Source organism: Lissotriton helveticus, chromosome 6, assembly GCF_964261635.1.
Source record: "Lissotriton helveticus chromosome 6, aLisHel1.1, whole genome shotgun sequence".
NCBI classification, from domain to species: domain Eukaryota; kingdom Metazoa; phylum Chordata; class Amphibia; order Caudata; family Salamandridae; genus Lissotriton; species Lissotriton helveticus.
The window spans coordinates 592717452-592745448 of record NC_136067.1 but is presented as its reverse complement, the minus strand read 5'-3'; the positions used below and the strand labels follow the sequence as shown (position 1 = coordinate 592745448).

Here is a 27997-nt window from a genome sequence, read left to right as displayed (position 1 = left end):
GGAGGAGAGCCGTTGACGATTCCTTTCTCCCATTGACTCGCCAAGTGGTCACTCTGCCTCCCGGGGGGAGGTTGGTGCCTCGATGTCGGGCCCGGCCGGGCCCAGGGTGAGGGTCGAGTTGAGGCCACGCGGCCTCGTGCTGTAGTGGCCCAAGATGGCGGCTGGGCCGAGGCCGTGGTGTGGATGGTGACCCGGGCCAGCTGGGTTCGGAGCTGGTGTCTTGTGGGTGAGGAATGGCAGTGTACTTCGGGTGGTCGTCGGGGACTCTGGCTGGGGATGCCGGGGGAGCCAGGGTCCAGGTCCCATTGTGGGGAGGGGGCAGCCCGACCATACGGCCTGTCCAACATGCGTCCCCCCCAGCTGAAGGCGGGGAGAGTCAGCCATCTTCCTGGGGACTCTCCTCGCTGAGGCGGAAAAAGCGTGACAGGCCGTCGGCGTTGGCGTGGTCCTGGCCTGGACGATGTTCCACCGTGAAGTCCATCCCCTGCAGGGAGATGGACCAGCGCAGCAGCTTCGGGTTCTCCCCCCGCATTTGCATCAGCCATTGCAGGGGTCGGTGGTCTGTTTGCACCCGGAAGTGGGTGCCGAAGAGGTATGGCCGGAGCTTCTTGAGTGCCCAGACTACGGCGAAGGCCTCCCTCTCAATGGTGCTCCAGCGCTGTTCTCGGGGCAATAGGCGTCTGCTGATGAAGACCACTGGCTGGTCGATCCCTTCGGCGTTGAGTTGGGAGAGGACGGCCCCCACACCATGATCGGAGGCGTCCGTCTGTACAATGAATTCCCGGCTGTAGTCGGGAGCCTGGAGCACGGGGGCCGTGCACATGGTGGTCTTTAGCTTTTCGAAGGCCGATTGGCAGTCCGGGGTCCAGTTGACGGTTTTGGGGCTCTTTTTGGAGGTGAGCTCCGTGAGGGGCCCCACGATGCTGCCATAGTCCTTCATGAACCGCCGGTAGTATCCGGTGAGCCCCAGGAAGGCCCGGACCTCTGTTTGGGTCGTAGGGGGTCGCCAGGCCTGGATGGCAGCAATCTTGAGCTGGAGAGGGGCCACCAGCCCGCTTCCCACTTGGTGTCCTAGGTAGGTCACGGACCCTTGGCCCACCTGGCACTTGCTGGCTTTGATGGTGAGCCCGGCTTGCTGGAGGGCGTGTAGAACCTCCCGCAGGTGGCGGAGGTGGTCGGTCCACTGGTGGCTGTACACAGCAATGTCGTCCAGGTAGGCGGCGCTGAAGCCTTCCAGGCCCGCCAGTACCTGGTTTACCAGCCGTTGGAACGTTGCCGGGGCGTTTTTCATGCCGAAGGGCATGACTTTAAAGTGGTAGTGCCCGTCTGGGGTCGAGAAGGCGGATCGTTCTTGGGCCCTAGGGGTGAGGCCGATCTGCCAGTAGCCCGCTGTTAGGTCGAAGATGCTCAGGTAGCGGGCGGCCCCCATCCGGTCAATTAGCTCGTCTGCCCGGGGGATGGGATGAGCGTCGGTCCGGGTAACTGCATTCAGCCCCCGATAGTCCACGCAGAACCGGAGCTCAGGGGCAACGCCCGGGGCAGCTGCCTTGGGAACTAGGACGACTGGGCTCGCCCAGGGACTGTCTGAGGGTTCGATCACTCCTAGGGTCAGCATTTTGGACACCTCGGTCTGGATGCAGGCTCGTACCCGGTCTGGTACGCGGTACGCTCGGTGTCGAATAGGAGGGCTGTCCCCGGTGTCCACATCGTGGAGGCACCAGGGGGTGACTCCGGGGGTGAGGGAGAACAGGGAGGCGAACTGCCTCAGGAGCGTTTGGCAGTCTTGGTGTTGCTCCGGGGACAGGGCCTCGGAGAGCTGGACCCCTTCCACTGAGCCATCCTGCTCGAGGGCCCTCAGTAAGTCCGGAAGGGGTTCAGAGTCTTCTTCTGTCCCATTATCGGTAGCCATCAGGAGGCTGAGTTCGGATCGCACAAAATGGGGTTTGAGCCTGTTGGCATGGAGGACCCGTAGGGGGTTCCGGGCAGTCTCCATGTCGATTAAATAGGTGACGGGCCCCTTGCGTTCGATTACCTTGAAGGGCCCGGACCATCTGTCTTGGAGTGCACAGGGCTCAACCGGGGACATCACCCAGACCTGTTGTCCAGGTTCGAACTCAATGGAGGACGTGTGCTGATCGTACCACCTCTTCATGTCCTCCTGACTGGCCTCGAGGTTGGCTTTGGCGGCGTCTCGGAACCGCCGGGTCTGGTTGCGGAGAGCCAGGAGATACCTGTAGATGTCCGGGGGAGTTTTCTGGGGAGGCTGCTCCCAACCTTCCTTGACTAGGCTGAGGGGGCCCCGGACGGGGTGCCCGTACAGGAGTTCAAAGGGGCTGAAGCCGAGGGACTTCTGCGGGACCTCCCGATAGGCAAACAGGAGGCAGGGAAGTAGCACGTCCCACTGGCGTCGAAGGGGTTCTTCTAGACCCATGATCATCCCCTTGAGGGTGCGGTTGAATCTCTCGACCAGTCCGTTTCCTTGCGGGTGATAGGGGGTCGTGAATTTGTAGGTGACCCCGCATTGTTGCCAGAGGGACTTCATATATCTGGAGATAAAGTTCGTGCCCCTGTCACTGACGACCTCCCGGGGGAACCCCACCCGGGAGAAGATCCCCATCAGGGCCCGGCCCACCACGGGGGCCGTCACGGTCCGAAGAGGGATGGCCTCGGGATAGCGGGTGGCGTGGTCTACAAGGACCAGGATGAACCGGTGTCCTTGGGCTGTTCGAGGGTCGAGGGGCCCCACAATGTCTATTCCCACTCGTTCAAACGGGGTGGTGACGACAGGAAAGGGTTGTAACGGTGCCTTGATTTTTCGGCCACTTTTTCCGCTGGCCTGGCAGGTGGGGCAGGCCTTGCAGTGGTTGGTGACATCCTTTCGCATTTGAGGCCAGAAAAAATGGGTCACCAGGCGGTCGTAGGTTTTATCCTGCCCCAGGTGTCCGGCAAGGGGGACATCGTGGGCTAAGTTCAGGAGGAAGTCTCGGAAGCGAAGGGGCACCACCAGCACCCGACTGGCCCCTAGTTCTGCAACTTTCTGCTCGCTGTAGAGCAGGTCTTGGTCCCAGTAGATCCAGTGGGTCCCCGAGGTATCCCCGGTGCTCTGGGCCAGGGCTTGCTGCCGGAGTCCTACGAGAGAGGGACAGGTTTTCTGTTCGGCCCGGAATTGTTCCTGCGTGGGGCCTCCCTCCTGCCGCCATTGTGCCAGGTCAGGGACGTCCCGAAGCTGGTCGGATCCTTCTTCGGTTTGGGTCAATGGACTGGCTTCTGGGGCGGCCTCCTCGGGGATGAGCGCGGGAGGAGGTTCTGGCCACTCGGGCTCTTCTGGGCTGGGGACCGCGCGGGCGGTCATGGACCTGGTCGTGACGCAGACCCATTCGGGGAGGCCGAGCATCCCCAGGTGCTCCCTCCGTTCGACAGCTGCCCAGGGAGAGCTTTCAAGGTCGTTTCCTAGGAGGCAGTCCACGGGGGCATCATCGCGGACAGTTACCTTTAACATCCCTGTTACTCCTCCCCACTCGAAGGGGACGCAGGCCATGTGGCATAGGCTTTCGGAATTGTCGGCTGATCGGACAGGGCAAAGAATGTTCGGCAAGATTTGGTCTGGAGTGACGAGGTGGCGTCGGACCGCCGTTACACTGGCCCCGGTGTCGCGGAGGGCTTCCGCCCGGCGGCCATTAATGTTGACCCATTGACCGTACTTCTGGGTGTTGGCGGGAAGGGGGGCCCGCGGAATCATGTCTCTCTCCCCTAAGCAGACCAGTGCCATGGCGGCGGGTGCCCATTCAGAGGGATCGGTCTCGTACTCTTCCTGGTCTTCCGGGATTAGTTCTTCCCCTAGGGCCGCCGCTGCAACTTGGCGGGGGGTAGTGTTCGGATTCTTTGGGCAATTGGGATCACTGGCGTAGTGGCCGGGTCGCTGGCACCTGTGGCACGTAATGTTGGCCCGGAAACCGGCCCGGACGGCAGGGCTTCCTCGGCCAACCGGGGTCGAGGGGTTTCTGGGGGGTGACGAGGGGCCGGGGTCTCTCCCCCGACTCTGACTTCCTCCTCCCCCTCGGGGGCGATACGGTCTGGATAATTCGCTGGGTGCGTTCCGGCCAACTCGGGTGCTTTCCCACCGGTCGGCTTCGACGGCGAGTTGTCGAGGGTCGGTTAGCTTACTGTCCAGGAGGTGTTGCCGGAGCTCCACGAAGCAGTTGTTCGACAGGTGCTCCCATACGATAAGGTCAAAGAGTTGTTCGTAGGTGGTTACTTTGTTGCCCTTGATCCACCCCTCGAAGGCTCGGCTAAAAAAGTTCACGTACTCCACCCAAGTTGTACCCGGAATCCGTTTGCAGTCGCGGAACCGTTGGCGGTACATCTCTGGTGTGAGCCCGTATCGAGTGAGGAGGGCGGCCTTCATGTGGTCGTAGGAGGTCATCAGCTGGTCCGGGAGTTGTAGCAGGGCGTCCCGCCCTTCGTTGACAAACCTCCCCCATAATCCGGCTCCCCAATCGCTTCGGGGAATCCGGTGGGAGGTCATTGCCACCTCATAGGCTTTAAACCACTGCTGTATATCATCGTTCTTGTGGTATTCCCGGATGACATCTTTGGGGATGTGAACCTTGGGTTCGGTCGAGGCAGACGGGGTCGGTCGTTCGGGGAGCCCGAGGTCTTTATTCTGTTTCTGGACCTCCAGTGTTTTGAGATTGCGCTCATGTTCGTACTCTAGTTTCTTTTCCTCTAGCTCTCTCTGTCTTTGCTTGTCTTCTCGCTCTTCCCTGAGCCGTAAGTGTTCCAGGGTTATTTTTTGTTCTGCCAGCTTGAGTTCTCCATCCAAGCGAAGTCGGGCTAGTTCTAATTCGTGGAGTCTGGTTTTTTCTCTTTCTCGGATCTCTTCCAGGGAGAGACCCGCTCTTTCTTTAGTTGGTGCGGGGCTCGTCTCGGTTGTTTGTGTTCGGGGTACGGCCGTACCCGTTTCCGCCCAGGCTTCTAGGGCTCGTTTGAAGTCTTCCTTCGTACTCAGACCCGTGGTTGGGAGACCAAGTTCCATGCAATATTGCTTCAGTTCTCGGTGGTTGTAATCTTCCAATTTTTCCATCTGGAATTTCTCCGTTGTTCCGCTCTCTGTTGACATGGTGGTCGTGTGTCGTGGGTCGGGTGACTTTCTGTACGATTATGCGTAGGTTCGGATCCCGTCGCTGGCCACCAATGTTAGACGGGGACCCTGAGGGTCGGCCGGATACTGAGGGAGAGATCCCCGAGGGGGACCGTCTCCGGCGATCGTACAGACAAGTACCTCCCTCCCCACAAACAGGCACCACACCAAGTCGAGTTCAATGCTTTATATAAGGTTCTTAAGGCAAGGATATCAGCGATACAGGATATCTTGGACCCGGGGGTCCTCTCACTTCTAGTCTCTGTAGGGAAAGGGGGTAGCGGGACAGTCTTGGTACCGGCTCGGTACTGGTAGTGGTACGAGGAGAGCTCACAATCCTCGAGCTGGAGTGTCTGTGGATCGGGCCGCGGCAGCGCCAGCAGGCCAAGATGGTAGTCTCACAAGGCAGAGGGCCGCGGCAGCGCCAGCAGGCCAAGATGGTAGTCTCACAAGGCAGAGGGCCGCGGCAGCACCAGCAGGCCAAGTCGATGGTTTCACGAGGCGGAGGGCCGCGGCAGCGCCAGCAGGCCAAGATGGTTTCACGAGGCAGGGGGCCGCGGCAGCGCCAGCAGGCCAAGTCGATGGTTTCACGAGGCAAAGGGCCGCGGCAGCGCCAGCAGGCCAAGATGGTTTCACGAGGCAGGGGGCCGCGGCAGCGCCAGCAGGCCAAGTCGATGGTTTCACGAGGCAAAGGGCCGCGGCAGCGCCAGCAGGCCAAGATGGTTTCACGAGGCAAAGGGCCGCGGCAGCGCCAGCAGGCCAAGATGGTTTCACGAGGCAGAGGGCCGCGGCAGCGCCAGCAGGCCAAGGCGATGGTTTCACGGGGCAGAGGGCCGCGGCAGCGCCAGCAGGCCAGTCACGGATGAGTTCTTCTCGGGTCTCTCGACTCCAGGATACAACTGGTTTCCTGGTCTGGTCCTGCCCCAGTTATAGGTCTGGTCCCCTTTGATGTCCGGACCCTCGCGCCTGGGGGGCCGGGAGGTCCGGGATGAGGGAGTCCAGACACCCAGCAGGGGGGTGGAGCCAGCGCCCAGGCGGCCGGGGGTGATCGACACCTGGCGGAGGAGAGCCGTTGACGATTCCTTTCTCCCATTGACTCGCCAAGTGGTCACTCTGCCTCCCGGGGGGAGGTTGGTGCCTCGATGTCGGGCCCGGCCGGGCCCAGGGTGAGGGTCGAGTTGAGGCCACGCGGCCTCGTGCTGTAGTGGCCCAAGATGGCGGCTGGGCCGAGGCCGTGGTGTGGATGGTGACCCGGGCCAGCTGGGTTCGGAGCTGGTGTCTTGTGGGTGAGGAATGGCAGTGTACTTCGGGTGGTCGTCGGGGACTCTGGCTGGGGATGCCGGGGGAGCCAGGGTCCAGGTCCCATTGTGGGGAGGGGGCAGCCCGACCATGCGGCCTGTCCAACACCTAGGGAAGTGGATGGTTTAATTATCGGGGTAAGACGGGTTAACTGGATAGGATGTACTCCGAAAAACCTGGGGGGTGAATGTATTATAATTAACTTCCAAGATCCAAGGGTGGTAGGACTTATCACGAGGCCAGGCTGGAGCACTAGCAGTGGTGGGATTGGTATTGTTGATCTCACTTTTTTCTATCCAAGACCAGTTGGCGTAAATCTTGGAGGTAACAACGAGCTAGGGAGAATCAGCTTCCCTCCACAGGCAGAGAATATCTCTTTCAATGTTCCCTTTCCACGACCAAATGTTTGTTATGATCAAGTTTACAACTCTAATGATGGGCAGGAAAACCTGAGGTGGGGATGGTGACGGAAATTGGCTGTTTTCAATGAAATTGGGGATAACACGGGTAGGGAGGACACACTCGAGAAATCTGTGGCATCAACTAGGGATGTAATGTCAAGTCCAAAAGAAGTGATTATTAATGGGAAGAATGAGAATGGGAGGGCGGACAGTGGGGTGTGCATGGGAATTTTGGGGGGTGAAATAAGACCCATATTAAATACTGGCACTATCCAGGGAACTGATGTTAACTGTGTGGATATTGTTACAGACGAGGAAGGTAATTGTGAGAGTCTGGCCAACCTTCCGTCTATGTTAGACATCGATGTAGGGACTTGTAATGGCACTAGCCTGGGGAGGCTGTTTTCATGGAATATCGCGGGGCTACGTACTAGATTATTGTCACAAAACTGGATAGACTTTGTCAACGGCTTTGATATGTGTCTATTCCAGGAGACATGGGCTTGCGACCCGATCTTCCTCCCAGGCTATTTAAATTTTTGTATCCCAGCGAGTCGAGGCCCTAGGGGTAGACCCATGGGAGGCTTAACAGTGTGGATCAAGCAAAGTCTACAAGTTAAAATAAAAGTGCTCGACCTGGGTTGCAAGGATATACAATTGTTAAGAATGTCAACAGATAAGGGGGGTGTGATAGACATATATAACATTTATGCTAGGGGTACTAATACTGGGAATTCTCCCACCCTAGAGGCTCTATCCACCTTCCTCGAAACACAGTCCCTGGGAAATAGAGTGGTTGTGGCTGGTGATCTCAATAGGAGCTTCGAACCGTTGGAAAATACGGAAAATCCGATAGGGCAAGAGGAAGACGCCCAATGGGATGTCCCGATCCTAAATCTTGCACCAGTCAAACGGTGGACAAAAGACATATTGCTATTAAATGCGCTATGTTTGGAATATGGGTTGAGGGCCCTTAATGGAAGGACAAAGAGCGACCAGGGAGGAAATTATACATTTGACAATGGTCATAGTAAAAGCAGAATAGACTATGTCATTTGTAGTCTTAATTTATGGTATGGGATAGGCGATATGGAAATAAAGGGTAGATTAGAAAGTGATCATAATCCCCTTTGCGTCACTCACACTTGGTGGACGGCTACACCGGACAATCAAGAGTCAAGTAGTGAAGTGGCACTTGTTATGGCCAACGATATGCGTAGAGTTAAATGGCCAAATGTGCTGGCAAATGTAGCGTCCATGGACTATATAAGTTCGGAGGTGGACAATGCAATTGCCGCCATGGAGATAGCAAATCCTGTAATACCTGGGTCCACTTCAACGACAGCAATACACGATAAGTTCTTTTTCCTTTTAAAACCACACTTTATGAGATTGAATAATCCAAATAGAAAAACCCCACTTAAGATGGCTAGCTGGTTTAATAAGCAGTGTAGGTTAGCTAGATTGGAACTGGGTAGGCAATCAGAAGTAGGGACAAGGTTTTGATCAGCGTAGCCAGGAAACACTATAATGTTAATATTCGCCAGGCCAAAAAAAAGTGGGATGAAGAATATTGGGATGAGTTGTTGGAAGCCTCTGGGGCTAGGGATTCCAGACTCTTCTGGAAAATCGTGAAGTGGGGCCGAGGTGGCTCCCCTAGCAACCCAGACAATAACGTCAATGAGGCATCATGGGTGGAGTATTTTAAACCCCAATATGCGGAGAATAGGGAGATTGTGGCCAAAGAACCAATTCCAGTTGTATTTTGCAAGGAAAACTTGTTTTCAAACAAAGAAGTAGAATTGGTAATCTCATCTTTACAAGGGGGAAAGGCACCGGGTCTGGACGGGATACCCTCTGACATATTTAAGAATGACAAGGCACGGTGGGCTAGGTATGTGACCTTACTGGGAAACGCATTAGCTAAAGGGGCTGTAATCCCAGAAATATGGAAGGGGGCAATAATCATACCGATCTATAAGAAAGGTGATCGGTCATCCCCGGCGAATGATAGGCCGATAAGTTTGATTGCCACTGTCCAAAAAGTGGTGGGGAAGATGGTGACTAATAAACTTATGGACTGGGTAGAAGAGAACAATGCCCTTTCCCCCTACCAGAAAGGCTTTAGGCGGGCTACCAGCACGGTAGATCAAATATTTCGATTTACCATGTTGCGGTGGGGGACGGTACTCCTTGGCGAAGGCAGCCTATATGTCGCGTTTGTTGACTTGAGGGCTGCCTTCGACCTGGTCCCAAGGAGTAAGCTTTGGGCAGTTCTGAAAGGGATAGGGGTCCCACCCGAGTTGCTCACCTTAATAATGCGACTTCATGAGTGTAATTTTGCCAAAGTCCAATGGGGGAGGAACGGGGAATCTACTGTTAATTGTCCCGTCGAGCGGGGTGTACGGCAGGGATGTGCAATGGCACCCCTGCTATTCTCCTTATTCATTAATGGTATTGTGGATAGGATGTTGGACGCTAGCGTGGATGCACCTTCGCTAGCGGGCATCAGGGTTCCGATCCTGATGTTCGCTGATGACACCCTAATTGTGTCCAAAACCCCAGCTGGACTCCAGCGTGCCCTAAATATATTTGACACTTTTTGTAGGGAGTATGGCCTTGAAGTCAATGCTGGCAAAACAAAGCTGATGGTTTTCTCCCAAAGGCGCCGACCCCAACCAAGGGTATCTCTGAATAACATTGAGCTCGAGGTAGTAAATGTTTTTACTTATCTTGGGGTAGAGATATCGAGTAAGCTAGGTTGGTCACGCCATATAGAAAAGGCGGTACTTAGACATCAGCAGATTTCCGGGGCGCTTCGGGTAGAGCAAGCTAAATCAAAAACTAGGCCTATAAGACCGGTCCTCATTGTTTATGATGCCAAAGCTTTAGGGGCAGCCCTATATGGGGCAGAAGTATGGGGTTTTGAGAGGCTTCCTTCTCTACAAATATCAGAGAATAGGTTTCTGAGAGGAATTACGGGTCTCCCCCAGAGTGCGCCATTAATCCCCCTTGCCTTGACTTAGGGAGGAGATCGGTTAGTGACCGTGCTCGATTAAGGCCTATCCTCTATTGGAGACGGCTTTGGACGACCCCATAGATCCGACACTATGCTGATGGGTTTGTAGCCTTAATCAAATCAGACACGTTTCATAAAATATCATGGTTAAAGACGCTTAGGGTTGTTCTTGGTGAGCTTGGTCTCACTAACCTTTGGGAAAATCCCTCTGGGGAAGTATTCCCAAGTAAAAACATCATCAAGGCCATCTATTGGGATCATGTAGAAGAAAGGCTCTGGAGGAGTACACAATCAGAAACAATGGGGGGTAGATTCCTGGAAATAAAGCCGAGACCTGTACTAGAAATGTATTGGGATAGTATTACTGTCCGGATAGACAGGAAGTTATTTTTCCAGCTAAGGTCAGGTTCTCTCCCCCTGAGGTCATTGACGGGTAGGTGGAGGAGTACTAACACCTCATGTTGCCCGGTGTGTGGTGCCCCCAACGAAAGCATAGCTCACTTTTTATTTCTGTGTAAGGCCTATGCAAATCCAAGGAGAGTATGGTTGGCCCCAGTCTGTAGAAACCTTGGGGTATCAAGTGGTGTTGAGGGGTTGAGAATTATTTGTACCTCCACTGACATGCCCATTGTGCTGGGAACAGCAAAGTACTTGGGGTGGGCATGGTCCATTAGGCGAAGAGCTTTATCACTCAATATGAATTGAAATTTTATAGTAATTTTAAATTATTCTTCTTGTTAAAGCTTGCACAACTGCTTAAAATGTATTTTTTGTGTATGAAATATGAATTTTAATTGCAATGTATTTTAAAATGTATGAATTTTAAAATGTATGTTTGTGCTTTTATGAGTTTATAACTCGAATAAAGCTTTTTCAATTCAATTCAATTCACATTGACAAAACAAATTGATCTTGCATAGGCGAGCTCTATTGGCTTTGCATGTGACCTTACATTTTTGATCCCCATGGCACTGTAAATGATGTGTGTTTTACTTGTCGCTTAACATGATGGTAGATAATGAATCCAACAATGACAGGCTAGGATGGCCCTGCAGGGTTTTTAAAGCAGGACCAACTGGCAGTATGGATCTTAACTCGATGGACATCTACCTCAAAGGGAAGGTTTCCTAAACAGGCTGCGAGAGCTGGGGCAACTTCAGCTGCATGTAGAGCAACGCCTTTCATGTGACTACTTTTTGCTACAGCCCTAGCAACAACAGGGGAGGGAGTGGGAGGCAAGTAAAAATGCCAGGAATGCATGTAAGCAACAAAGGTCCAGTTACAACAAGGATGCAATGATGACAGGTAAAGCAAGAAGGAAAAAGGGGAAGAAGAATTCAATATTAGTTCCTCAATCACAGCGCATGCCGCAGAAGGACAGTAATTAAAATGAAGCAATCAGTACTCAGTCCATACTCCACACAAGAGAAGAGGAAATGAAGGCAGCATCCACTGTCCAATTAGAGGTAGCAAGTAAGGGTGACCAGTAATTGTAAGCAATGGGTGGGCTCCAAGCCCCTTGTTGTACACAATATCACACGGATATCTGTGCCATATTTGCTGACAAGGTGGATCAACCTATGGTGCCGGCTCCATCCTGTCCTAATATTTTGAGCCAATAAAACTCTACCTTTCTCTCCCTTCATCAGAAAAGAAGATTTAGTGGGGTTAATTAAGGCAGTCAAATGAGGCTTCCCCCTTGATCCTGTCCCACTCTTTGTACTTACTCAAGGAGAAACTGTAATCTATACTCTCCTGTCGGACACATTCAATCTCTCACTTCAGAGTGGTATAGTTCTGTATTCATGAAAACATGCGATTGTGCAGCCATTTTTCAAGAAACCTTCATTAGACCCTACACAGCCAGATAACTATAGGCAAATGGGCCACATGTTCAGCCCTTACGATTTGAAAGTCATAAATTGCGCCGTTTTGCGATCCGCAATTTGCGACTGACAAATGTAATTTACAACAGTGTCCCAGACACTGTTTGTGATTCCTAATGGGGTCGCAAATTACCTGCCTCATTAAAATTCATGAGGCAGGTGCCATTAGCGACCCCAATGGGAATGGCTAGCACTCCCAGGGATGGTGGCCTGCTGGGGTCAGTATACCACCATGTCTGTCACTGCTTTGTTAATAAAGCAGTGTTTTTTTAATGCAGGCCATTTTCCATAAAGGAAAACAGGATGCATTTAAAAAAGAAAAATGAAATGCTTCTGTTTCATTTTTTAAGAGTAGGCAGTGGTCCATGGGACCATTGCCTCCTCTTAAAAATATTTTTGCTGCCAGTCACAAAGGGGAAGGTATCCCCTGGGAACCCCTTCCCGTTTGCGAGTGATTTACCACCTACTTGAAGTAGGTGGTACATTGCGAGTGTTTTGCGACCGTTAATGCAGTGGCAAAACAATCGTACATTGAAAGTGCAACTCGATATTAGGAAGGGACACACTTGGTATGCCCCTTCCGAATAGCGAGTTGCAAACTCTATTTTGCGAGTCGGTAATAGGTTACATGGGGCAGAACTATTTTGCAGTCGCAAATGGGGACCGATTTCACATTTGCGACAGCAAAAAATGGTCGTACATCTGGCCCAAAATCCCTAATGCCTAGGACCATTAAAGTAGTTGAAAAGTACATTAATCAACAGTTGTCCTAATTTCTGGAGAAACCCAACAGACTCCACTTTACTGAAACAGGCTTTCGCCCTGGATGTGGCATGGAGACCACGGTTTTAGTTGTCACAGAAGAATTGCGGGTAATTTTAGATCAAGTTGGCTCGGCTGCAGTGATACTATTGGACCTAAGTGCAGCCTTTGACACCGTATCAAATTTAATCCTATTGCAAAGGATGCAGTAGGCTGGAGAGGTTGGTCTAGTTTTGCAATTGTTGGTATAATTTCTAGATGGCAGGAGCTTTCAGGTTTATGAGGAGTGTTGTTACTCACATTCTTATCCTTTAACATGCGGAGTTCCCAAAAACTCATCCTTAAGACCCACGCTATTCAAACTGTACGTCTATCCTTTGGGGCAAATTGTACAATCACATGGCCTTGTCGATATTGTCACGTTCTATTGGCACCCAGATCATCATCTCCCACAACCATGACCCAAGCTTAAAATCTGTGCAGCTCAACTCATGGCTGAAGGAAGTAGAAGTATCAATGTCAACTAGCTTTTTAAGGCTCAATGGGGAAAAAATGGAGGTGTTGGTGGTCAGCAATAACTCCAACCACTGGTCCACAATGTGCTGGCCAGAATCTTTAAGCAGCCACCCGTAGCTTAAAATAGCAGTAAAAAGCCTGGGTGTTTGGATAGACAACAAGCTTAACTGAGAGGCATAAGTGCAAAAATTAGCAGCCAGCTGTTTTAGCATTCTGAGAATGCTTAGTAAAATCTGCCAGCCTCTTGTAGACTTGTGGTTCAAACATTGGTCATATCTTGTTTGGACTATGGCAACTCTCTTTATACTGGAAGCCCTCAATATGTAGTAAAAAGACTTCAAGTGGTATAAAATGCAGCCGCACTGATTTTATTAAAGATCCCCAAGCATAACTCAGTGACAGGTGCATTGGCCTCTTTACACTGGCTTCCTGTTAAACAAAGGGTACAGTTTAAGGCCCTCTGTTTAGCCCACAGAGCTATGCACAATAGAGGCCACAGATTGTTACAACATTTGATACAACCTTATACCCCCTATGAAGACCTAGCAATGTACTGCCTCTTGTCAACTTACCGTTACCTAGGGCCTCATTACGATCGCAGGTGGTTTGCCACCGCCGGCTGCGCGGTAGTGATCCGCACCCAGCGGTAGCGATCCGCCCGCCATCCAAAGCCCATTTACCCACTGCCACATTAGCACGGCAGTGGGTACTGCGGCGGCCGGATTGTCGGACGGGCGCAAAAGGCACACAATATGGTGGCGGTGGGCCATCCATATTATGATGTCTGCAGTGCTTATGCCTTTCCATGGTGGAGACTCCGCCATGGAAAGGTATACGGTAAATGTCTATGGGGGCTGTTGCGGGCCCCTAGGGGGGAGGAGGGGCGGGTGGCTTACAGCACCACCCGCCGCAATGTAAAAGATGTGGCATGCGACTGCCAGGGTGGCGGTCGCATCCTAATTAGCCCCGCGGGACCGCAGCACCTCTGGCGGTCGGTCACATTTTACGGTACGGTGGCGGGCGGACAAAGAACACCCACCATCGTAATGGGGCCCTAAGATCCATAAGTCGATATACGGTGGATGATCATTTGCCTACCTGGCTTCCAAGCTATGGGACTCTTTGCCCGTTATGATCCGGAGGCCGGAGGGGAATAGAGCATTTGAAAGCAACTAAAAAATTTCCTGTTTATCTGATCGCTGTGTGAAATACAGTCTGCGTTTTCTGCTTAGCACTATGAGGCCCGTCTGGATAGCCATGCACATTAGAAATGCAGAGAATAGAATTTCTCACCCACGTGAGAGCTCATGAGCTGTCACAGGACAGACCCAAAATATTTTAACCTAAAGACTCCTTGGCTCACATATGGAAGGTAGGCCAGAAATGCAGGTTGAGTGAAAAGATGCACAGTATTATGTGCACAGCACACCCACACATGAAACATTTATAAATAAGGACCATAAATGCCCAACTGAATCTTATTTTCAGTGCTACTTGTTTAAACCTCTTGACTCTGCAATTCCTATATAACATAGCAAATTCATTTTTGTAGGGCCAGTAGAGCTTTCATATAAAACTTTAGTCTGTTGCTCATCAACAAAATTAATTAACTGTACATGATATTTACATGGGAACTTTAAAGTCGCAAATTATTTGGCTGCTTTTTAAATTTAAAAAAACACTTTAACATTTGACTAAAGTATAAATGAGAGATTTGTATGTTTTGCAACCTGCTGTATGATTGCACTTAAGAAAAAACATAATGTATCTCTTTTCTGTGAAAACTAATATAGAGCTACCAAATTGTTTATGTGAATTAACGCAGTGTAAATCTTTCACAACATTGCATACTCTATGACATCCATTCTAATGTTGTTTTTTGTTGTTGCTTAGAACTATATATGTAGTAGACGCTACAGAACCCATCATTTACTTGTGGTCAACTGCAACCACAGTCTGCCATGCAAATGAAGTCCGTAGAATGATCAGATTTTTCCAGCTACCTATTCGGTGATCTGGATCTCTTGCTTGAGGAACATCATTGCGCCAATTTAATAACTATAGCTATTAGCATAGCCCTACATGGACTAATTACATTTACTAATTCCATGCAAAGCACACCTGTTAAATTCCAAATGTCTAAACCAAAGTGACCAAAACTGTGACCACAGATAATAAATGTACGCAATTAATCTAATGAGTCTAAAATAAATTGCTGACCAACATTCTGGAGCCACATTCCATTTAATAAAAATTCAATTCTGTCGACTCACTAGTTAACAAGGCATAGCTTCTAATTGTGGGTTGACTACATGACCAATGTCTGCAATAAATCTTACAAATTCAAACAAGAGTATCAGGTTGAAGCCATTTGGCTGTCTATGCTTTAAATGCCTTGACCTTTGTAGCTGTTTATAATTGGCTAGAAAGTGTAACTCAATCCACTTAAAAACCGATTGCATAGATTTCTTAATTTCCCATCATATTTTGATTAGTTCTGCATTCATACAAAACTAATTACCACAATTAAATTTAGGACACGAATATCTTTAGGGTTATGTCTTAAACACTGACATGGTCAACAATTAAACTGGCTTGATAAAGGGAGATTGTTTTAGTATTCAGAACATCACACACACACGCACGCAAACACACACACACCTGGGCTTAAAAAGGCTTCAGTAGGGGACTGAAAAAGAATGAGGTAAATTGAGGAAGAATAATAATTGCAACCGCAGTTAAATTCAATGGTGCCAAAGTAATATTTACTTGATGACCTGAAGACTTATGTGTGAAAATTACTCCCTAAATGTATGCAAGTTCATATGATGAACATCAAATTGCATATCTTGATAGTACGAACATAGCAGATACGTTACATGTAAAAATAGCCAGTCAATCCATTTTCAGAACTTTAAAATTTCAGGCAGACATGTTGTAACACAAAAATCCAGCATCATTACAAGAACTGTGAAAGTGTCAAGTCATTTAGACAATGGCATAGATATCAATCACACCTGATGAAACATCAAATCTGGTACAAGTGTCTAGTTAACACAATGTCAAGGTGAAAGAAGACCAAACACAGATATATAGCTCATACACCTTGATGCACCTAATATATATAAGACTTTCGTGAACTTATGTCAGAAATTCCATTCTCTGATAATATCTAATATGTAAGGACTGTCCCTTGAACACTTGTCAGGAGAGGTTCTTCGCCCAGATTATCACACAAGATACTGCCGAGGACTGTCTTGAGTGCTTCCAACACAACACAAAGATGCACTGACTGGAGTGGTAAATTTAAGTTTAAAGATTTTTAAATAGTTTAATGATTTAATGTATAATAGAATTCCTTTTTTATAGAGTTTTTTATTTTTGGTATATATATATATATATGTTTTTTCTGAGATTTATCGATAGCATCTCTGAACATGACACTTCGCTGAGGCCATATGTTTCAATTCTAACAGCCTACCAGACCTCCCATTCTATATATCATTGTATTTTTTACACAGTAATTTTTTGCACTTTATATCATGTTTTTCAGCATGGTTTTATGGGAATGTATAGCACATTTGGATTGTATTCCTGCCAAGGCTCATGATTAAGAACTGTTTGGGAGCTCATTTTCTAGAATCAAACTGAGGATTGCATATTTTGCACATTTGTAAAAAAATAAAAAAAAATAAAAAATGTTCACGAAACGCAATTGGCATTAGTCAAAATGTATTTTGTACTGTAAGCTAGCAGACATTTGCAATAGCAATGTTATGAATATTATGTCATGCACTTTATTTGGGTATTTTGCACACTCGCAATTTTTTGCACAAAACGCAATTTGCACTAGTCATAATGTATTTTGTACTGGTAGCTAGCAATCAACTGGGACAGCAATGCTAGGAATATCACGTTATGCACTTTATTTGCGTATCTTGCACAAATTTGCTAAATTTGCACACTGAAAATGAGTCCTTCAAACATGTGGTTATATTAAGTCTAATTGGCAGTACGACTCTGTCAGAAGTATAGTATGTTGTACTAGTTATGTTTCAGGAATTCAAACATTTATCTGTTGATTCTGTTTTACAAACAATGTCAAAAGTATGCCGGGTATGAGAAGGATATCTAAAGTATAGAGTTTCTCCTTGAAAACAGTGGCAGATGCATACGATGTGTTTTTTCTATGTCTATTTATTTTTTAACCATATGACACTGGATAGGTGTATATTTTAAAGTCAGGTCTCGCGTTGGTTGGTTTACATGTGATCAAGGCCAGCTTGGCTGGCCGAAACGCGTAATGGCAGGTTGTGGGAGCACAGCAAGCAGTTAAAAATAATAACAAATAACTGAATCACTGCAACTGGAGTTTGTGTGTCTCTCCATCGCCGTTCGGAGGTTTAGGGAGACTTTGGATTTCGTAATATATATATATACATATACATACAGAACATATATATATATATTTATATATATATATGTATATTTTTATATAATTTTATAATAAAAAAATTTAAATAATAGTTTATTAATTAGTTTAAAAGTAAACATGTATATATAGATTATTAGGAGTGTGTTTAATTCATTTTTAATTACGTGTATTTGTTATATTTGTTAAAATGTATATTAAATCCACTTTATATTTTTTTAATTAATTTTATTATTAAATAATTATTTTATGATATATAGATATATATATATATATATATATATAAACATCAGTACTTTGTACAAGTCTATAAATACGTTGAATTCATGTTTTTGATTCTAAATAATTTCTAATTAAATGATTTATTTGTATGAAAATAATTTATTTTACTTAATATAATATTTGTAGATATTTGTCATATACTTTTAACATAAAGTTTTTTTTATTTGTAATTTTAAATATATTTGTATTTTAATTTTCAATATATTAAAGATATTAATATATTTTTGTACATACCTGTTTAAGTATAGGGAGTCAATATTTTTGCATTCTATATTTTTTCATCTATATTTTTTACTTCTATATTTTTTTACATCGATATTCTGTCAGTGAACGTTGGAATACATGCTTTCAGTTAAAAGTGTCTATTCTTCTTAGTACCATTGATGTGTGTGATGTTGTAAAGAGCGAAACTGGTCTGTTTCTGATACCACGGTGCCCCATAATCCAGTTTAGGGATTGTTAGTAACCCAAAAGCAATGAATTCACTTCAACAATGTATTAGATGGGGATCTGCAGACTATAATAACCTGCCGTTCACATTCAGCTGTGGCACCCATGGGAGGGAAAGCAAATCTAGTAGAACTACGCCAGAGTCGTAATTTATGCAACAAACTATATTAAATCAAATTATAATAAGTTTAATACCGGGTGGTTGGGGCACTATAACCTTCTCTACCTTCTACAGTAATGCTAGTTGAAAAATGATCAATGAATGGGAGATGCATCCGACAATGACAAAAAGTAGGAGATTGGAGAATAAATAGTGGCATTCCACAATGGAATTATGGAGGGGTATCTTTTTACGTAACAACAGGACACAAAAAAAAACCAGGTATGTGGGACATTCAATGGAGAATCATATCACTCTGAACGTTTTGGATATATGTATCTTCAGGAACAAAAAATGGATGGCAGGGTACACACCAGGGTGACACCTGAAAAGCATGGTACCTTGTGACTTTGATGAACACAATAACCTAAATACATGAGCAAAGACAAGAAGGGCTACGTGTTCCATGGACCCACAGAGCTCTTACAATACTTGCAAGTGGTGGCAGTCATCCTGAATGCTTAGAATATACGTTTTCTCATGGCACATATCATCCTTACTAGGTTATTGTGAAAGAACATTGCTTATCGGCAGGGCTTTGTTGTCAGAAGTTTGGAAAAATTACAATCTGTTATTCTTCAAAATTATGGGATGAGAACTGAAGTCAGACTACATGTTCTAGCACAACACTTGTATTATAGCAAACAGTCTCAGCATGTGAACATTATTTTAGGAGTCATTTATTAAGAATTGTGAACTTTTATATTGCACTTGTTTGTTTCCACTATGAGTCAACCATTAGGATCAGACACTCTTGAGTTGCATTTGTTTGATTTCACAAGAAATCATTCATTTTGATTACAAACTAATATTTTACATTTGTTTGTTTTCACACAAAGTCAACTTTTAAGGACTGTAAATTCTCGGTTTCATTTGCATTGTTCTATACGAGGAGATAAAGAAAACCCCATCTTGCACAGAATTTGTATTCTTCTTGGACGGTGTATAGAATTATGATATTAATAAGCACTTTTTATGCTACAATTTATCAATCAGTTATGCTGAATATAATCATAACCACAGAATGTTATCATATAGCTATGAAGGTAGTTCTCTTTAGCAAACAACGCATAACAGGTCAGAGTACTATTTGAACATAGTATATCAACTCTAATTGTGTTCACCTCTAGTAGAGAGAGTTGTAAATACAGTTTATTTACATATAGTTCAGGAAATGTCACGGCTCACCATATGCCACTCGTGTCTCGACGGACGGTTCCCTTTGTTGCTGATGTAAGATATTAGTGGTAGCACTTTGTGTTCAAGACACATGTTGTGACTGGTAACCCAACTGAATGTGTCATTGTTCTGCTGAGAAATGGATGTGATCCAGTGGAGTAAATCCTGAGCCAATATACCTACCACTAGGCTGTCAAGCCTCCTAATAACGTGATCCACCCGCAACAAATGTCAACATACTAATTTGTTAATGCAGAACAAAAGCAACATTCAGAGGGGGCGTCTCGGTTCATGTCATGCCAGCCCTCCAATTTGTACTGTGCTTCCAGCAAACCACGGATCATGCAATTTTAAACAGTAACGCATTACAACTCGAGCCCGAGCAACCATCCCCACTCGGGAGAATGTTTATTATCTCCCAGCATTTTACACTGTTTAGAGGCAGACTTTCGGCCCCGTCTTTTAGGTTTCCAGAATGTGTTTTCACATTATTTAATGTGTTCTGAACTGAAGGGATGAATTGCAAAAGGAGTTCTCGGAACTGAACTCATTTATTAATGTTTTCCAGAAGCAGAATACTTTTAAACCAGATTAGAATGTCCAATAGCGCATAAGTGAAATTTGAAGATTCCACACAATGCTCTACCTTATAAAACAGAAATGATTACGTTCTGGGTGACTATGCCTTCAAGTGATCCACTTTATTTTTATTTGCCATTCTGGATAGCCACAGAAGTTGCTCCGGGCCCTTTGTTATGCACAAAATTCAAAATGGTGGTAACCACTCTGTGATAAAATTCCCTTTTCAGAGCAGTTACTTCCACCACATGAAATCACCTTAGTGCCACACACAATAAGAGAATTGTAGATTGGGATTATTTTTTATTTAAAGGCTTACACAGTATCATCATATAAACTGAAAATGTTTGTAGCAACTGGTTGCATGTCACCAGTGCTTCATTTGCAAAACAAAAACCAAAAAGGGCTGGTCCAAAGTTTCTTATCCCGTGGCGGCTCCTTCATAGGGGCATGGGGGCGTCAAACATTTCTTGGGGTTCAGGCTCACTCGCCGTAGTGTAGTACAATTGTTTTATGCTTCACCACTTTCAGATGTCACCAGCCGCCACTGCTGGTAAAGAAGACCTTCAGGAATCCAAATTATTAAATCATTGTTGGACCTATTCCTCTCTGCAGAGTCACCCCCAAACAGTTTGCTTTCCTCCTCCTATTTTTTCTAATTTGTTTTTGTTGGCCTTAGGACTCTGAGCACTTTACCACTGCTAACCAGTGTTAGTGCTTGTATGCTCTCCTCAAAGTATGGTAGAATTGGCGTACACCCAATTGGCAAATTTAATTTACTTGTAAGTCCCTAGTAAAGTTGCACTACATTTGCCCAGGGCCTGGTAGTTAAATGCTACTAATGGGCCTGAAGCACTGATTGTGCCACCCACTTATGTAGTTCTTTAAACATGTCTCAGGCCTACCATTGCAGAGAATGTGCATGCAGTTTAAACTGCCATGTCGACCTGAAAAAATAAACCTTTTTCCAGGCCCAAACCTTTGCTTTCTATACATATAGGACACAGCTAGTGTAAGCTCTGGACAGCCTTGAGGACAGAATACAGTGTATTTTAAAAGGTAGGACATGTACTTGTAAGTTTACATGCCCGGGTAGTTAACAACTCTTAAAATCGTGTTTCACTACTGCACGGCCTACCTCTCCCATAGCGCCTTATTACATTTTATAAGTGTAATTTCTAAATGGGAAAAGATAGGTGGTTCGTGTTTGGTGTCTCTGGAATCCTAATTCAAAATCCTGGCTTATGGTGAAGTTGGAATTTAAATTACTATTCTGAAAATACCACTTTTAGAACATTCTAATTTTTTTGCCTTAGCCTGCAGCCTCTCTCCGGTCATATGACTGAGTAAAGTTGGCAGTGGGAACTTGAGTATTCCTCCTAGATAGCCACACACAATGGGAACTTAGGCGTGACTGGATGGGCCATTACTGGCAGGATGGGAGGGAACAGCTGGGTTCAGCCAAACTTACACATGAATAGGCTGTGTCCTGTCTCCACACAAGGGGCTTAACAACCCTGCTTTGCCACTTTAGCCAGTTTGGAGCTAGGGCTGGGGAGGTAGGGAATTCCATGCTCTACATCAACACAGTCTATACGCTTCTCCCACCTTCCAGAACCAGGGTATAAAAGAAGGACCTCAGACACCACCACTTCAGTACATTTCTTGGTCTATGGATACTCTACCGGGAAGAAGGACTGCTGTGCTGCTACAAGGACTGCCACTTTTCTGGACTGCTGCTCTACAAGGATTTACTGCCCTGCTGTGCTGACTTGATGCCTGTTGCCCTCTTGCCAGGGGAAGAAGAGGTGGACCTGCAACCAATCTTGAACCCAGGACACAGTGCGACTCAAAGGGGTAGCCTGCTGGCCTCCTGATTTTGGTCTCAGTGACATAACAGGCTCCCTACAGCCTGGACCCGTCAGACGTTACTCACCCCAAAAGGTGTCTAACAGGTACTGGGCCTGTGGTGTAACTCTTGAAGTCTTAAATTCAAGGTTTTGGGCTTTTAGGGAGCGCAAACAACCTGTTCGCACCGAGGCTGCGTTGCTCTCCCCGTAAATCAGAGCAAGCCCACCTCTTTGCACATCAAGCATTGTTCGCCGCGTGCACCGCCAAACTGAAGCACCAGACCGCCTGTCTGTGATGCTCGACCTGCTCTTCATGCCCCGCCAGCCACTGCCAGCGATGCTCTCCTTGCTCCTAGCAACTCTCTTCAATGCGTACAGGACTACTGCCATTACACATCAGAAAGTAAACCTTCAGTGGGACTAATATGGGATTGTCTCCAACCTGTGCTCCATTGCAATCAGCTTGAACTTTTGACTTTGACCCGGTACAGCGTGATCAGATAGCCATGGTTGATGCTTTATGCTTTTAGGTGCTATATTGCTGTTTATTCTTTAAAAATGCATTATTCCGGTTTTACCGATTGGATTTTTGTCATTGTGGTCTTGTTTATCTGCTCTACATTCCTAACCGGGTGTTGGATACATTTGTGAGGTATTTTCAATGTTTTAAAGTTTGAAGTGTTGCACAAATACTTTACACATTGCCTCTAAATTAAGCCTGACTGCTCTGTGCTAAGCTGCCAGGGGGTTGAGCAAAGGTTACTTTGACTCTATCTCACGTTTCTGTCACTGCTTATGAAGGCTGTTCTCGGTGCTCAGGGAGCTAGACTCTTGCTAACCCCAAATCGGAAAGGTGGTTCCGAATGGTACAGGTGTCTACAGCTGTGATCTAATTCTTTCTACGACTGGGAAGAAAGGAGAGCCCCAAGAAACTGCAACATCCAGGAGAAAACATGTAGGCCAATTTGGAACTGGGATGTTGGCTGTGGTCCTGAAGGAAATGGAGGAGAAGTATTTTTCCACTGAAACCTATCTGCCTGGGTTTGATATCAGAAGGAGATGCACCATGAAGTTGTGAACTTTTGAAGCATTTGAAAAAGTCACAGAACTTTTACGGCAAGTTCAGAAGCTCTTGAGCGGTGTTTTTGGAAAGGAGGTGTTTTTAGAAAAAACATTCAAGACCATTCTCTGAGATGCACTGGCTGGTGTCAAACCTAAAAGCCAAATGCATTCTTTGTCCCTAGTGGCTAGGGTGCATGGGACAAATTTAGTCACTCAAAGTGAAACTGTCCAATGGTTGGAGTGGGCTGATCTGTTGCTCTATACCTTTTGCTGGGCTGGGAGGGAGTGTAATTTGAGTGACTTGTGAACAGATTAATGTGAAAGAGTGCTGATTGGTTGCCCCATGTACTTTTCTGAATTACTTTTTTGGGGAAAACAGGATGACAGGCAAAACAAACAAAGCTGGCTCTAGGCCATACATAAATAGACTCTTAAAAGAACAATACATAACAAAAAGTAAGTCTACTTCCTTTTTTGGAATCCCATTACACCGTCAGTCACCCGTTGACTATACCTTTGCATTTATTTTATACAGCACTTCGCTGCCTTTCTGGCTTAGTTTGCACTAAATAAACATACATACATACTTCCAGTCCTTGTCCCCTTGCTCACTGGTCGAAAAACGACAAAATGTTCATAAAGATCGAATGGTAATGGGAGTCGCAACTTACACTTGTAAAGCATAGTTAAACAGGCATATTAGTAGGACAGCCGCAGCCAATTGTAAATCCATTACTTAGAGTAGATAATATCTCAAGAGAATGCTAAGTTTTCAAAAGAATATCTCACTTTGGTGACCTGACAGCGTATGATCCATGCTTACATTATAAATGTTGGCTTGTACCTTAGAAAGTTCATGTAATGTGAACTGTAAAATGCTGAAATAAAAAACAGGCGGTGTGATAAATTAATTTGTGGTCATCATTTGTTGCGTGATATTTTGAACGTACGTTCTGACACGTTCTTTTTCATTGTGCTATAGTCCAAAATGGCACAGATGTCTATACAATAATCAGTAGGCAAACATGCACAATACCATTACATTTTCATTAAGACCATATTGCTATTAGCAGCAGCCTGATCTCTAGCGATTCTTAAACACTACAGCAAACTAAACTACACAAGGAGAGCGCACTGAAATCAGTTATTTTGCACAATAAAACTTATTTAAACAACACCTGTGCACAAAATGGCCTACAAGTTTCAAAAGCAGATGAGGATGTACAGACACGTATAAGACTCACATGAACAAAACAAAATAAAAATGTTGAAAAACACCAGCACAGATGATAAAATGAATAAATATTTTGTTGAATACCTTTCTCGTTCTGGTGAATGCAAACTAGTGTCTGGTCTCAAGCAGTTGGTACTAGCACTCCTAGCCCTGTCAAGGGAGGGCTGCAGTTCACTAGTGCCAGTGCATTGCATCCAATGGAAGAAGATAAATAAGATAGAAAAAGAAAACAAAGAAAAGGATACAATGTTAGATAGGAAATCATAAAGAAATGTTTTCTTTGCATAAAAATGTAAAAATCGTTATGGTTTCAATTAATAGGGATGTAAAAGGGTTGATCGGATGGCAATGAATCATTCAGAAAACAAAAAAATGAAAACTATCGCGCAGAAGACCTAAAGCACCCAGTCAGGAAAAATCGGAGGAAGGGTGTAACATCAAATGCTAATAACTAACAACCAAGACTAAGAATCGTACCACCAAATGGGTTACATTTGAGAAGTTGAACACACTTCACAATGAAGCTAGAGCATGTTAGTCTAGGAATCACGGTCAATACGTTACCCGGAAAGACATTGTCCTTCGCTCTTACCTAACACAGATTTCATCTGTAAATCTCAGTACTTGTGTGTTAACACAATCGCGGAGGAGTGAAATGTCCTGTCTAATCACTGATTTGGTCTTAGCGCATGCAGGCAGAGATGAGCTTAACAAATTAAAGTTGTTCAAAGAAAAAGAAACATAAATTGCACAAATACAGGTAAGTATACAGAATAAAATAAAAACACTATGCAAAAACACTGCGAACACAAAATAATGACAATTGGGTAAACATTATTTATGAAGTCCACACAAACAAGAATAAAAGCAAACCATGTGAAGGTTTATGCTTTTGCTACCTATAGTTTCTCAGCTAAGGTCACACCATTAAGCCCAAATTCTTGTGAAATGTTTTTTATAATGTGTCTCCACCCTCGCATTCTTGGCACAGTGAATTTGTATCCTTTTCACATTTTGATGAGTAAAGCTATGTGATGTGCGGAATGACATCCTTTTCTCCCCAAAACATTTTGGCAGAATTTGGTAAAAACATGCATTCTTCGCAGGAAACCGTCCTTACACAAAGCAACGATCACAGCACAACTGAAATACATAATTGTTACAAAAGAACATATAACTGAGACTCCACAAGACAATCCATACCTGTAAATATTCCAATGGGAACCATTCTCAAGCAAAGGCATCTTGGGTGGTAATGTTTTACTGTGCCTAACAGACTCTCTTGTTTGTGGCCGAACACAAAACAAAACAAATGAAAAATGCAAGAGTATTGAGCAAAACCTTTAATGAGAGACAGAGATTAAAACTCGCACTAAATGTGGAACCAAATTATATATTGTGTCAGCTGGCTGTTGTACGCCAGCTGAAAGATGGATACCTAATGATTTTATTTTTGCAGGAGAAATATTGTAATTAAGTGAAGCTAAATATGGAGTACTCTATTCAGCAAACGAAATTCGATGCCTGTAAGATAATAAGAAAATGAAAGTTGGGTGGCAAATGATCTTTCTCTAAACATTATTTAATATCAGAATAATTGAACATGCAGCATATCTCGAACAATATTAGTTTTTCGATGTTAGGTTGATCTATCTTTGGGACTTTCTAATCTTTTAAATGCTTTTGCCAATACATTCCTTGGCCTTGACCAAAATTCTGATAGCATACCCATTAAAAAGAATCTAATAAGTAAAACCCTATCGCGAGTATTCTGTGCTAGCAACTGCAGGCATTTCATTTAAAAACGCTTTATTTACACTGAGGTATCAACTGACCGATTTATTTTGGAGACCCTGTAGACCACAATATTGAATTATCTATGAATTAAATAATAAGGGAGGATGTGCAACTGAAAGTAAGCTAAGGCTGGCTCCTGGTAAATAACATTAGCAAACCTACAATGGAGAAGGAGCTGTCATTTTGGAATGGTACTCTATAAATGTCACCTTGCTCCCATTTACTGGAATTTGGGTGAAAAAAGGAAAAGGGTACGTTTAAGCAACAATAATACACAAAAATATAAAGTTTGGGGAGTTTATTACAGAACTACTTTAAACTGATAGCACTGCATGCAAATAAAGGTATGATGACATTCAGCTGTACATGATAATCTCTTCTCGGAGTGACATTACTTCTGCGGCCTCAGCATTAATTTAGATTCACATGTGGATGATTCACCAACACGTCAAAACTCAACCAACTCAAAACTGAGTTACGGCTCATAAAACCCCCACTGCTTCACATCTATGCAACAATGGCTTAGCATTTTGGGCCCTTGATCACAACCTAGAAATTGTAAGCCACACTATGTCACTTGGCTTTACATTAGAAAGGAACATAAGCGTGAAGTACCCTTTAATGCTCTAGCGAAGTAAGCCTAACATCAACTGGAAATGGAAGTAGGTACCATATGTCTGATACTTTTCTCAAACTAGTAAGTCATGTCTTAGTGCTTTCATGACTTGATTACAACAATTCCATTCTCTGCAGTATTCCCAAATTACACACAGTTCCTCTCAAAGCAACTCTCTGTACAGCATCTAGGATTTTCACAGGACCACGAAGATACAACATCACCCTACTACAATTTCACTAAACTCAGCTTATTGAAACGTGATGCCAGTTCAAGCTTCCTGCATTACATACAAGACCATGCACACAGTGCCTAGCTACATCAGCCAAAAGAAGATCATCTTATGTGGATACCTTGCTGCTGGAAATTCTGGATTCCAAGACACAAGCCTTCTCAGGGAATGCACCCAAGATTTGACCCCCCCCCCTCCCCTGTCCCAACAATCAATCTCTTGGTAAATTCCCCCAGTGTTTGTTAGACTGGAGTTACAATATTACATTTGACCTCCTGCAATGTATGCACTTTTCCCAACGCTTTTTAGATTGAGTTAGAATAATAAATGTGATCCCCTTTATGTTTTAGTGTTCCCGATATTGGTAAGAGTGGAGCTAGAATAGGAAATGTGACGTCCTTGCACTCCAATGTAAGGGCGGTCTCCAATTTTGTAAGACTGGTGTTAGAATAGTAAATCTGAACCAATACCTCTGTCTCCAAAGAATGCACCTTCTCCAATGTTTTTTTAAACTGGAATTAGAAAATTAAATATGATTTCCCATCGCACCTCAGTGTATGCTCTTTCTCAAATGTTTGCTAGACTTGAGCTAGACTAATAAATCTTACCCGCCAACGTATGCACTTTGATTAATGTATGGTAGACTGAAGCTAGACTATTAAATCTGATCTTCCCCTAAAGTATGCACTTTTTAAATGTTAGTCAGGCTAGAATTAGAACCGTAAATTAACCCTCCCCAATGTATGCATTTTCCCAGTTTTATAGGATTTTAGATCAGGCAGCCAATACTGGAAATATTCCTAGCCCCACAGTCGTTCTACAGTACGTAAAACAATCAATTACACCATCAAACATGCTTCCTCACCCATGGACACTAAAACTATACTTAACTTCAATTTGTGTTGATTTACTAGAAATTGTGTAAACCACACAGGTGCAGTAACGGCAAGAACATTCTAAACATGTGCCAAAGCATCTAGTATGTTAAATCTTCCCTTTGTATGAGAGTGATTCTCAAAAGAATAAATAATTTTAGCAACTGAATGGTTAACAGTACTCCTTGGCAGTACACATATCATAATAATTTGCATATTAAAGGGA

General features: G+C 45.2%; 1 protein-coding gene across 7 annotated transcripts in view; it reads right to left on the bottom strand.

Moving 5' to 3' along the window:
• RIMS1 (regulating synaptic membrane exocytosis 1) overlaps window positions 1-27997 on the bottom strand; it is a 2308950-nt gene that overhangs the window by 799853 nt on the left and 1481100 nt on the right. For 3 of the 7 annotated variants that reach the window (XM_078648043.1, XM_078648042.1, XM_078648044.1), the window contains 2 exons: window positions 25455-25532; window positions 24336-24425 (listed from right to left, as the gene is read on the bottom strand). The exons of 1 other annotated variant lie outside the window; for it this stretch is intronic. In XM_078648043.1, the coding sequence (XP_078504169.1) occupies window positions 24336-24425; window positions 25455-25532 (168 nt within the window). Of the gene's footprint in view, window positions 1-24335; window positions 24426-24843; window positions 24958-25454; window positions 25533-27997 lie in introns of all 7 variants that reach the window. 3 more of the 7 variants (XM_078648046.1, XM_078648045.1, XM_078648052.1) reach the window with 2 other exon arrangements.